The sequence below is a fragment of the Triplophysa dalaica genome, chromosome 19 (assembly GCF_015846415.1).
Source record: "Triplophysa dalaica isolate WHDGS20190420 chromosome 19, ASM1584641v1, whole genome shotgun sequence".
Classification (NCBI taxonomy): Eukaryota; Metazoa; Chordata; class Actinopteri; order Cypriniformes; family Nemacheilidae; genus Triplophysa; species Triplophysa dalaica.
Window position 1 is genome coordinate 16932392 of NC_079560.1, and position 13853 is coordinate 16946244.

At 38.9% G+C, this 13853-nt stretch overlaps 1 protein-coding gene across 1 annotated transcript in view; it reads right to left on the reverse strand.

The window, feature by feature from the left end:
* Positions 1-85: 85 nt before the first annotated feature.
* The window catches only part of ammecr1 (AMMECR nuclear protein 1), a 42122-nt gene continuing 28354 nt past the window's right edge, over positions 86-13853 (reverse strand). Inside the window, exons 3-6 of the mRNA XM_056732062.1 lie at positions 12251-12365; positions 5735-5825; positions 5541-5637; positions 86-4148 (exon numbers count right to left, since the gene is read on the reverse strand). Coding sequence (XP_056588040.1) covers positions 4034-4148; positions 5541-5637; positions 5735-5825; positions 12251-12365 — 418 coding nt within the window. The 3' untranslated portion in view covers positions 86-4033. The remainder of the gene's footprint in view (positions 4149-5540; positions 5638-5734; positions 5826-12250; positions 12366-13853) is intronic.

Below are 13853 nucleotides of genomic sequence, written 5' to 3' on the forward strand. Positions count from 1 at the left end.
TTTTACATTTTTTTTTTTTACAAAAAGGTCTTCATACAAGTTTATTGTAGATTTTACATTTATTATTTTTATCATCATCATCATACTTTATCTATCAGTGCGATTGTATGCCAGTGCAGCTACTGGGTCCAGAGTAAAGAAAAGAGGCTTTTTTTTCTCCTTAAATGGCATTTAAAAATAAGGATTAACGCATCTTTTGTACAAAGTATAACTGCTGGTCTTAGGAAAAAACACATTAAGAAACCCATAAATCTAAGAGGCACGCTATGGGGTTTTCTTCCTTTACAAAAATATATAATAACGATGAAAACCAAAATAAAAAAATGTGCAACCTAGCATTACGGTCATTGATACCGTGTGAGGTCTCAAAGACAGCTACAATGAAAATTCATTGAACGTAGGTTGCTAAAAACCTTAAACAATATTAGAAATTGTACAAAACCAAGGAAAACATACACAGAAATAAAAACAACATGTCTCTTGCAGGAAAGGTTTTTGGAAGGACAGGAAGGCAGGTCTGTACAGCAGCATTTGGACATGGCTGGAGGCATCTTTGGTTCGGTTGAACACACAAAGGTGACATGGGCCTAACACATTCCAAATGACTATGGGTTTGATAGAGGATGCGAAGCTTGAATCATTTTGAGTAAAAACGTCAGAGGTTTGAGAGTTATAGAAACATGGAACACTTAAGCAACAACAACAAAAACAGTACTCAAACACGCTTCCAATATAGCCAACTTGAAATTTTGCTATCCATGGCTGGTGAATTCCGGTGTTGAGAATAATACGGTTCTACAGTGTTCAAATCTGTGATTACTCCAGGGCCGACACGTCGTTCTCAATTATATGGAGAATCTAAAAAAACCTGCAAAGTACGTTTTTAAAGTGGACTATGAGAATCATTAAATATTCCTATTCAAACACTCAAACTGTAGTCTTCACAATCTGATAAGATTCCGACTTGACCAGAAGCGCGCCAACGAGTCTGACATCACTTCTAGATAAGCGACACGCGTTCGTTCGTCCGTCCGTCCGTCCAACAAACCGAACGACTGGTCGTGCTTAGGCAACAACTTCCCTCGCCTCGTGAATTAACATTTCCGGTTGGTTAAACCAGATGCGGTCAAAATGGCAATGTACACGGACGCCGAGAAAAACTCTGGGTATATAGTACAGATCTACAAGAGATGAGATGATACGCATATGCCCGTATCCCCCAGGCCATGAGGGAAGTTTGGGGGGGTCAGACTCCTGACTACATGTCCTTTCAAACCTGCAGGAGATTGTTACACTGGTAGGAAAAAAAGAAACACCTGTAAAACAGATCTGCATATATCGAGGATAATAATAAAGTCTGATATGAACAATGAGTCCGCATGACCAGTCGCCTTCACTGCGACCACCCCCGACACGAGGTCCGATAGCACCATTTTATATTGTCTTTTCTCATACATCTATATAGCAGTGAAACAAGCATGCCGTGTTTTAACAGGAGACCCGCTATTCATGCAACACATGTATTGCAAAATGTGTATACATTATTTTTCTCACAAATGCAAGGATTTTAGTTGGTTTTGCAGCAGAACAAAATGACTCAGTTTGTGCTGTTCAGTTTTTTTAAGTGGACCACCAAATGAGCCCTGATTGGTCAACCGTAGGATGATGAAAACCATGGGGCTGTAAAGTGGCGGTAAGTTAAAGGGTGATTACCAAAACTAGACGCAACAAACTGCGCTTTTCATAACTTAGTGGTTGATGGGATTTAGAGAAACACATCAAAAACAGTCAGAACAGGGCAGTGGAGGGCTTCGCTTGAAGTAAAACGAAAAATAAAAACATCACTGTGGTTTGGAAACAGGTGTCCCACATCTCCACACACATTGGCTGAAGTTGTTGTTTAAAGCCGCAACAGTGTCACACTGCCAAAACGAATCGGTCTCGCAGAAAAACAAAGCTAACGGTTTAACCCTCGGGGCGACATTTCCTGGTCCGTGTAGTATTAAGGCAACACAACTGAAATCAGGTTTTTTTTATCGATTATAGGGACCTAGACAATGACTGTGGATGGAACCCCGAAAGCCCTTAACAGTTTGCATATGAAAACAAAGACGTAAATAGTTCTCGGATGTCAAGAGACTTTCTTATTTCTCTCCTTTGAAGCTAGTCCACTGTATCTACAGTTCGGTCTACAGCATGGAAAAACATTCTTGTAACAGCTGTACTTAAGGTAAGCAACCCCTTGAAATCTCAATCCAGTTTGATGGAAATATTGTGAGCCATGAGAAATTTTCTTCCAATGAAACAGCTGGTGGGGCATGAACTAGATGTTTTAAAGAAGCTTCACCATAAGATCTTAAAAAGATGAGTCACCATAGCGGGTGTATTTGCATTAGCCATCAGCTAGATTATAACAACCACTTACAGGGATAGTAAAAATGATGTAATTATTATTCAACCTCATGTCATTTTAAACCTGTGTGACTTTGCTGCAGAACACAAAAGAAGATATTTTGAAATCTGTTGTCAACAATTTGGTCCTCATTGAATGGACACAAAACCACTGTGCCAATATTTATCACAATATCTTCTTTTGTTGTACAGATGAGTCATTTACAGGTTTTAAGTGACAGAATTTATATTTATATCCCTTAAAGCTTGTGGCGTTCCTATGGAGATGTAAACATTGTTCTTTTCATGCATGATGAGGTGACGTGCTGAGCTAATGTCGAACACACAGCACGGGTCTGATTCCTCCACAGGATCAGATCATTCAAAAGAAAATCAACAAATGAAGCTTTCCAAAGAGTCCGGCTGAGAGTAGAATGAAGATTGCAGTGCCAGGTAAACAGACCAGGGGCAAAATGAATTAAAAACAGCCATTCACGGGCACATTCTGCATGCATTAAAAGAGAGTATGGCTTTTTTTTTACCTCGTCCCTGTCATTTGACTTAATCTCTTACGAAGGTTTTCCTCTCTGTGTGATAAAAGAAGATACGAAATAGCTCACATGGGACAACTGAGACCACCTTTGTGGTCACAAACCTCGCTAGCCCAACAGACTGTGGAGTTTGTTAGCAACTGTCCGGTTTAACTCTGATACAAAGACCTGTACATGTAACACTAGAAACATCTAATAAAGCACACGTTAAAATAAACACTACTGGATTTATAGGTGTTGGGTTTTTTTTAAGATGGCAACACTACACAATTTTTCTTATTTACTGTTAATTTGAGTTTAATTAAATTCTGCTATCCATTATGGGAAAATATTTTGGCGCACCCGATAGCTAATTTCATCTAGTGGTTTTGAACTTCTGACAAGTTTGTGCACACGATACAAAAGAAGCAAACACGTGACTGACTTTTCTAGCTCCTTATTGGCTAACTTAGTCGCACTGGACCCACCTTACAAGCCACAACGTAACACTTCACGATAAAAACAAAAGAGAATACGGAAATCACCCCCACGAAGGAAAATTGTCAGAGAGATCGCACAGAGAGGAAAGAGAATCCCTCGAACCCTGTGGTCGCATATGTAACACAACGTCAAACTAAAGCGAAATGAGAAAAGCAAAAAGAGCAATAAACCAAGTTACTAAAGCGTCGAGTACATAAAATTGGAATAAAATCCTATCATCAAGACTAGCCCATCCTCATTATGACTTATTTCCATCCACAGACTCAAAAACCTGATTAGAAAATTTGTTGAAAAAACAACTTAGTACTTGTTTATTTGCTTATTTAAAAAAAAAATCAAGGGGTTATATATGTTTATATATATGCTGCAAAAAACTAAATTAATACAACAAATAAAAATGAGAAAATCAAATGAATTGTATTTTTTCGCTTCAAAATCACTTAATGCTTATTTGCCACCCCGCTGCCATGCCGCCATCTGACTGTCGACATGGCAACGGAAACTATCATCATAAAATGGTACAGTAGTACAGATAGCTAGACCACGAGGGGGCGGGCTCTCCTGGGAAGAGGTCCGCGGAGAGGTCCAGTGACTGGTCATGCGGCTCGCTGTCAGGAATAATGGTTGTACGGTGGGAGAGGGTGCCCGATGCCGTTCTGGTAGTGATGATGCTGGCGATGGGCGATGTATTCTGCGTAGCTCATTGTCATCTTTTCACTACGGTACCTAAAGTGATAGAGAAGAGGAGCAAGTGTCAGAACGGTAGCTTAATGGAAAACAAACTAAGGCCAGGTTTCACAGACAAGGCTTGAATGTTTGAGCTCTCTCAACTGAAAATAACTTGACCTGACATATCGGAAAATATGTCGGTTCCATTGATTTGTCTAAAGATTTACATCGGTAATGTTTCTTTCTAAAGCATTTTTTATAAAAGTGACTCAAATATCCTAATCCAACTAAGGCGTTGTCCTGGCTTAAACTAAGCCTTGTCTGTGAAACCTGGCCTAAAACATCAAGTTGAACATTTTGACGACCGAAGTCATCATCTACTCCCCCGCAGATTGTAGCGAACCTGCTAAAAGCAAAGGAAGATATTTGAAAGAATGTCAGTAATCAAACAGATCTCATCCCATCTACTGCCATATTATTTTCCACAAAACTGTTTGGTTACAAGCGTTCTTTCACATATCTATCACTGTGTTCATCACGACAAAGATATTTATACAGATTTGGAACATCTTGAGGGTGAGTAAATAGAGACAGTTTACCTCAAAATTCTGTCTTCAAGTCATTTTCTGAATTCTGATCCAATTCTAGCATTCGAACCAAAAGCTTCATGAATATAGAGTTACTAAACCTCAGAATAAAACATTGTAGGCTCTCAGTGTTTCTGATGAAGAAAGGCCTAAAATGTGATTATTGTAATGCACCGTTGGCTGGACGCCCTGCTGTCTTCATAAACTACACTTAGTGCACAATTCAGCTGCCAGACTTCCAACTACATTCTGAAAATTGGATCATGTCAGATCATATCATCCCAACGGGTTACATGTTCGTTTCCGTGTCAATTAAGCCAAAATTGTTTATAGACTACTCTGAGATCTTGACGTCACCCTGTAAACATGTCACTCCTAGAGTCCACATGTATACATCTCTAGCCTGCGACAAGAAAACAAGAATGCTTACAGACATTCATTATCCTAGAGAGAGATGCTTTCTGTCCTCTGAATGGTGTAGTAACAGCATGTGGACCACGAAGGCTAACAGGACCACAAAGCCTTGATCCCTCTTCTTGATCCCTTATCCACTAAATCCCTTCCTGCTAGGCACTCAGAATAAGTGCCCGGTCGGTCTACAATGTAATCTTGAATTCAGTTCCCAGTTACAACCAGCCAAAGAGCTCACAGACACACCCACAACAGATATTAGCATGCAAGAGACCCTACTGAGGCTTCTGCAGATGGTTCTCTGAAATCCTTCTTAAAGTGCCTCTAGAGATTAAAACAGACTATTGCTGAGACTTTTCATGAGTCATGAAGATGAAATGGCGAGAGATAATGAGAAATGACATTCAACATGATCAATAGATAAAACGTCAAAAGAGTTTGACAGTCTCACCTGGTCAACTTTATAGTCTTCCTGAAGTCATTTGTGATAGGAGCTTTGTAACCTCCCTTTCGAAGTAAGGAATCTATGGTTTGAATGTGGTCCCATCCTATGGAGAAAAGTCCCAAAAAGAGAGAATTCGATTCGTTGTTGACAGTGGAGATGACATCACAGACGTCGTTTTTCGAAAATGTCATATTTCTCACCTTGCTCCTTCGCAACCTCTGGCAGGTAGGTGGCGGTGCGCTTTGATCCTTTTTCATTAAAAAATTCTATCCTAATGCCGTGAACACCCACCTACGGATAAAAGGCAGAGATGTTTTGAGAAAACCGTCCTCTTTCTCATTTGACAGATACTAGCACTTACATTATAATCATATGCAATAGCCTGTTGAGGGAAAAAGACAACTATCTGCACAGAAGCTTTCACAATTCATGACGTATGGAAGGCATTAGTGACAAAAAAAAACTTAAAACTTAAAGCGCGACGTTACCGTTGAAAACAATTGAAAAAACACACCGGCCGCAGGCATGAACGCCTAGGTGGACACACGGCTATAGTAGGGAAAATAAATACTATGGCAGTAAATGGGCGATGAGATCGGGTTTGGTTACTGACATTTTTCCAAATATCTTCCTTTGTGTTTAGACGAAAAAGAAAATTCATATAGCGTTGGTACAGTCTGAGGGCGATTAAATAATGACAGAATTTTCATTTTTGGGTAAACTAGTCCTTAAAGGGACGTTGCTTACTGTATCTAGCAGAAGTATAGGACACAAACACAAGCAGAACTGATTTTTCTTTGCTTAAAGGGATAGGTAACACATACATGCAAATTCTGTCACAAAATACCTAAATGTGAGTTTGTTTTGCTGAACAGAAAGGAAGACATTTGAAAGAATGTCATTAACCAAACAGCCCTCGCTCTCTAAATGATCGCTAGACACGTGTGGTTCCATTTAACCAATACATTTATGGGATGTTTTCACCAGTTTTACTTACAAAAGTGACAGCACACTTCAGAAAGGGATCGTCCATCCAAAAATAAAAATTCTATAATTTTTTCATACATGTTATTTGAAATCTGTTTAGAAGCTGCCTTGCCCGAAGTCAACTTCGGGTGTATGGTTGGTTAGAATATAACAACTTGTATTTCATTTACATTAACATTAACATGAATATATATTTATATTTTATTGTACATTGTATTAAATTAAAACTACTTAACAGTTGATTTTTCACGGAGGTCTAGCGGAAGTTTGGGCCACTTATTGTTGTTTATGTTGTTGGTGCTGAAACCATCTATCAGAGGGTAAATAAATGTAGAATTTTCAATTTCGGGTTAACTGTCCCTTTAACAGATTAATATTTGTTCATAATAAAAGTTGCCATGGCACAAACTAGTTTCGCACCTAACTTATGGGAGGAAGAAGATAGCAGTGACGTTTGTCTTAGCAAACAGCACTAATAAAGAACTCCAATGGGAGCGCTTCAGTCCGTTTCTGGTGGATTCTTGGCCTCCAGGTTTGTGATGTGTAAACACAGTCTCACTCAGAACTGGGTCACTCTTGACAAAGGGACGAAAGAATGCAGAATATATCAACATGACGAAGACTTCTGATCTCATTTCCAGGATCTGAACAAAGGCCATCTTTGTGAACAGATGAGGAAAGAATGTAGGAAATTAATGCGACGGGAGACGTATCCTGTCGAAGTATCATGCTATTTAAGCGAGTTAAAGGTTAACACTGAATTCACACAACAGTGTATCTGTAACAACAGAACAAACAGGTTCACACACACGTATAGACAAACACATGCATACCATTGCTCCTTGCCCTGGGCGTTTTTCTGTCCGTGCAGCGCTGGGTCACTGAGGACACAAGGTGTTAGCATGCGTGTGTGTATGCGTAAACGCCCTGCATCAGAGACTCCGTGGCATGATGCCAGGCTCAGTTAGCGGGCCTGTGGTTCATTTGAATGCGTGGACGCAGCAAGTGGCTGATGCCGCACTGCTTTGCTCCCTCTCTCTTTTTCTCAGACTGTGCAATGTGAAATGTGCCTGACGTCGGGACTGCAGCTGTCTGAATGTTCAGCGGAATTGCAAGGTGATTCTCACGGGTATGTCAGGAGATGTTAAAAGCATCTAGTTTCCAAAGGTGACGTTTTCAGACTGAGCTGCAGTGCGAATCACAGCACTCTGAGGGGAATACCACCTCTAAAAAGAACCACAAAGGAACCGTTCAAAGGCAGAATACAAACTCAAAGAGACGTCCTGAAGGTGGAGTGAATGACTGTCTTTTCCTAAGGTTGTTAAAAGCAGCAAGTCGATACTAAAATATATAGCTACTGGTATCAAGTCTACTCCGTACGAGTGTTCCGAGTGGTTGTCTGCCCACATCAACTTATTGGTAATTCGCAATATATTGATATATTGTGATTTCATTTAATGCTCAGCGGCATTTTTCCGGTTGCCAACTCGCCATGATTTGAAAAACTGTAACTGAAAACCTGAAAAAACCACAAGTCACTTTTTACAGCCATCCAATCATAGTGCAGGAGGGGTTGGATAAATACTATGTCAACCAACCAGCACATCCTACTTGTGGGATGCCTAAAAATTCCCAATAACCGGACGTCATGATTAGCTTTTTTTCAGTATTGTAACGTATTTCCTAGACCTAGAGAAACAGCATATTGTTTTTTTCGAATGTACATTGACCGATCCAGAGAAGTAGGCGTTTCCTTCTGGACGTCGTCAGAGAGGGTCAGCCGCTCCGGAGCAGAAGTACATTTTCAGATTTGAGGAAGGATTTTAAGGGCACATGAATTCATTATAATGTACCGACCCCCACGAATAAATAATTTCTTATAAACACTGCAATATGAAAAATGAATAGTCAGTACTGATTTCAAAGGGACTTAAAGTGACATAACCAAAACTTGTGAAGCAAAACTAGTGCTGTCAAATTGATTAATTGCGATTGATCGATTCCAAAATAATTGTTGTAATATTTGTGTGTGTGTGGCATGTATATGTATGTAAATGCATACACATGTGTATGTATAACAAATATTTACATAAATATACATATATATATATACATATATATATATATATATATTTAAATATTTACATTATACCTAAATATATGAAGAGTTTATTTCCAAAATGCGATAAAAATAATTCTAAAGTCATGTTTTTTATTGTGCATTCCATTTCATATCAATCAAACTGCATCTGGTTTGTTTTAAATTTAAGCCATAATAACTAAAAAAATACAGCTAATTAACAAAATAAATGCTTGATAATAATAAAAAAAAAGATTTTTGTTAAACTCCGTTATCTCATTTTGGAACCCAACTCTTCATATTTAACTAATATTTCTCAAATAAATAGACGTTTGTTTGTTTATTTATACATACATTGTAGTGAGCATCACACAGAGCACCACATTTTTAGGATGTCATACACAAGAGGCGTTGTGAGTTTGATCACATGTCACCTCTGTGTCAAGTGACCACTCCTTCAGCCTAAATCGGGTCACCCGCTAAGGAATTTCACCTTAACAGTAAGAATGATCTACATAGATCATACAATAAGTAAATTGGATTTTGTAAATCATCAGGTTTAACTGAAGGATATTGTGAGATTCAGCTAACCTGTAGAGCCTCTTAAGGCCGTGGTATGCTTCCCTTTTTTACGTGTGCACGAGCATAGCCGTACATCTGAACGCACAGCCTTGGAAAGTATACTTCTTTCGACTCACATACATACACACGGGTTTTGATGCATGTACATTGGTTTGAGGGTGACGAATGAAACAGTAGAACAACAAGAACAATATAGGGCATGTTGCTTTGTTTGTTGCTACTGGAAGAAGAAATGGACTACTTGCCTACGTAGGCAAGTGGACTACGTAGCCTTGTGATGTACTTCTGACTTAAAACCAGAACCTAGTGAGGTGTACGATTTCATCTATTAACAATGAGGCGTGGCTCCCTGTGAACCCTAAACATTTAAAAATACGATTTTCACGCACATACATTATCAGCGACATAAGAAGAAATATGCTAAACATTACTACATAATCTGCAATAGATCCGAGAAAGCAATGGCTAGTGAACGATAGCGTTTCACTTTTTCTCCTCACACACAGCTCTGTTGCAGACATTTAACTACCAAACGAAAAATCACAGAATGCTAAAGGAGACTAGCAAGGAATCATAGCAGAGCACTGTTTGGATCAAACAATTACAGACTTTAAATACTGCAGTGCTATATATGCGAGCGAGCACCGACACCGACGTAAAATGTTTTTATCAAATGTTTGGATCACTATGTTGTCGTTTGTATTGACAAATGTAATGCCATCAATGTAAATTCAAGTAAATGCAAATTATGTCAATAACTATAGGCTTATGTTAAAAGTGTAGTTATAACGTTTAAGGATAAATGTCACAGAATTTTGCACAGTTAATGTATTTATTTGGCATTAAATCTGGTCATTTAAAAATTTTAAAATACTATTTTTGTAAGAGACAATTTGGAGTTGAGTGTACGCTAATAAAATACAGGTGGTGAACTTCTGCTAATTTAAGATCCGTCATAAAACCCAACATTAATGTATACATAACAAACAGGTTTAAAAAGTACAAAATGACATCACAAACAGGATTTATTGTTTTTATTTTTATTTTATTCAAGTGACCGCCCTTAAAACAGAAAAAAATCTACCATGATCTCAGCATGTAGATTTGGTGAACACTGTTACCAGAAATGACGGAGCCGCATCGAGGAGAACGCGAAAGTAGTAGTTAAAAAAAAAAGAGAAAGAGAAGATTGGCTGTGCGACCGCTAAATCAGCAAAGAATGAGGGATGGAGAATTCAGTCCACTGGTAAGAGAAATGCAGTGTGTTAGGACATGTTGAATCTACGCCTCCAGGACACAGTTGCCATCTGGTGTTTAAACTAATTACTGCAAAAAAAGGAATGCGCATGTGCGACCTGCGCGTACTACGCACTAAAGGTATCAACAAAAACTTTGTTGAGCGTGTACTATTCCGATGATGAAATTTATGTCACGCGCACTGTGCACGCTGTTACTCGCCTACACGTAAAAAGGTAAGCATACCAGCCTTTGCTGTATTATCAACACAAGAAACACACAGATGTAATAAAATATAGTTTATTAACAAAATACATACAAGAAAACTAACAACTACTAAACGGTACAAAAATCCGTAAAGACGGTAAGGTTGGAAAGTAAAGTGCAAAGAATAGAACATATAAATGGTTGATGAAGGCAGAATGTTCTCTGTAATAAGGTGGAAACCTTATGTCTTGAGAGAAACAAATAATTAAAGAAATATTTATTACACATCTAATAACAGAGTATGCTATATCAAAGGCAACAAAGATGCATATAAACTGATAAAAAACACTAATGCCAAGGTCTCTGGAAAGAGTTTTGGGAAGTGATATTTACGTTCCCCTGTGGTTGGGAGAAGTCCGGTGGTGGTTAAGTCTTCCACTGGACTGTCTTGTCGGTTTCCGTTCCAGGCTCAAAGGCCGGATAATCAGAACTTGGGCGTAACCGTTACAGTCTCAAGGGGAGACTCAGAAATTACTGTTACAGTCTCAGGGCAAGACTCAAAACTTTGGTGATCCGTTTCAGATTCTACGGGAGACTCCGAACAAAGAGTTTCTACTGAAACTGTACTTTTATCCCTTTTCAGATAAGGAGGAGATTGCATTTGGTGCACCATTTCAGCGCTGTGACTTGCTGTTGATGTAAGAGGGGGCTCTCACTCACCATTCCTCCTCTGTATGGAACTAATTTGCATAAGATAAGGTATGACATTGAAATGTGATTTTGTTACCAATGCATAATTCACTTCCCAAACCACTTTCGAAATACCTTTGGCATTGACCTGAATGTATGGAGTACAAACATGACATCAACATTTTTAACTACCAATGCTGTCATTCAGTTGTTAATAACTGACCGGTGGTGTGAACAGTTAAACAACACATAGCTGTAGTTGAAAGTGCATATGACTCTAACAAATACGGAGTCAATATGTGATAGATTGTCCATGTTGTGTATTAACGAATGCAAAGAGTTGTTCTTTGTTTTGGCCAATGCTACCGCATTGCTAGTTTACTACATGCCACATCTGGAGGTCCCGGGGAGGTTTATGGCTTCAGGTTCTGGCCTGAATCTTAGGTTGAGAGGAGAAGGGGTTTGGTGATGAGGCAAAATCCTTTGGAACAATGGTAATGTCCTCCTCTTCCCAGTGTGGTACTGAGGTCTTCCATCCTGCCCTGTAAGGGGTGTCTGGCAGTTGTCCTAGCAGCCTTATCTGATGACACTTTGAGTATATATTTATGCCAGCCCACCAATATCCAGTCCCAATGTAGCAAATCTTTCTCTATCCATGCACTTAAGAGTGGGCCTTGCCATAAAACTTAAGCCCTGGCATGATTTGTTTGGTGCTGCTCACTACAACATATATACACAACTAAACACGCCACACACACTTTTCATATAAAACAAACATTTATTTTGGAATCGATTAATCACAATTAACTGATTTGACAGCCCTAAGCAAATATACCGTGACTATTTATGTGTTCCATCAATTATGTGAATAATTGATGGAAACATAGAGCACCTGTGTTTTAATAATTGACAGCAGGAACGTTTGCCCTCTTACCTCCCAGTCTAGATAATCACCAACATCCTCGAAGTTGGTGAGCAGAGACACTGAGCAGAAGAGGCGCGGCAGCTCGTCCCTCGTCATGGGGGGAAAGCGGCTGTCTTTAAGGGCACTGCGAAGGAAACATGAAAACACGTTTTAGGACAAATTCACATCACGGTATTATCATTATAATTAACATTAACACACTTTTTAAAACACAAAAGTCAGATATACAACATTAGCATCTGATAGTATTTATTTGACTAAAGCGACTTCAGCTAGAACTATTCCTTTAGCATAGCCTGTGTCTCGATAAGCTCCCTTGCTCCCGAGATCATATATCAGTATATCGTTTACACGGGTCCGGGCACTGGTAGGGGCACCCTGGCTGCCTTCTCATTGGGACACCGTTCACTTATTTTCCTGTGCGTGACAGCTTAAGCGCGTGGTGATACTTCACAGCTGGTAATAATCAACTACGGCAAAACCGATACTTCCCTGACTTTATTTTGAACATTATGAGAAACATTAGCATTAATGTGTCACATACAAGTGCAAAAATTTGGTTGATTATTAAATTTAACTGTTGTGTTGCCTGCCTGTCTAGCAACATTTATTTATGCCCTACATAACATAGAACTTTTGAAAAGACAAACACTTATTTTATCGCGTTTCATGAAGTTTACTGAGTATGCTCCCAATTTCGATTAAACTTCTTCAAAACTTGTCACATGATTTCTGGTAAGGGAAGATAGGGAGCATCGATGCTCCCTGGTTTTTGCGGTGCATTGTGGGAATTTTTAGGGCACGAACGTTTCAGTGCAGAAAGGATTTTGCGAATGAGACTGCCCTTAAAATGGCTGACGCCTTAGTCAGTGCCCTGACTACTGAACAAGGGAGCTGATTGAGACACAGACTTAGTTTTGCACTTAATTATAGTTTTATACACACGTCGGTTTTTAATTCTGAACAGACACACCTCAAATTGCATCAAAGCAGACACAGATGGTATACAAAAGTAAAATACAAAAGAGGTGATGTCTTTTCCCCACAAATATGGAAACTGTTGGAAGTAATAAAGCCATTAGGCCAAATAGCAGCAAAATTAAAAAGTCAATTCATTTAGATAATTCAAAGCCTTCGGCAGTCACGCGTACGTACAACTTGCGAGATGCCGAAATGAAAAGTAATTTGTTATCTTAAAATATACTGTAAGGAGTATGTAAACACCACTGTAACTGGGGTATTAATAAAATTAATCTCTGAACTATTTAAAAATACATTATAATAAAGCCCATTGCATATTGAGTCCGAAATTTTTGAACAAAATTTCTGCACGTTAATAAATAAATACGACCTCACGTTGTGTCAATGTGCCTCCGATATTTTCATCTGTCATACAAAAATTTGGACCGGGTTCAATTTTCGGCATTTTTTCGCATACGTAGCAAGCATTTTAAGTGGCCTTTTTTAACAATTCAGAGACAACATACAAACGAGAGCCAAATACGAAAAAACGGATATGAAAATTTCGGACTGTATGTGCAAAGACCTTAAGGGTTGGGTATCGTAAGAAATTTTCTGGTTCCGATTCCGGTTCCAGTTTTGCCTAATAATT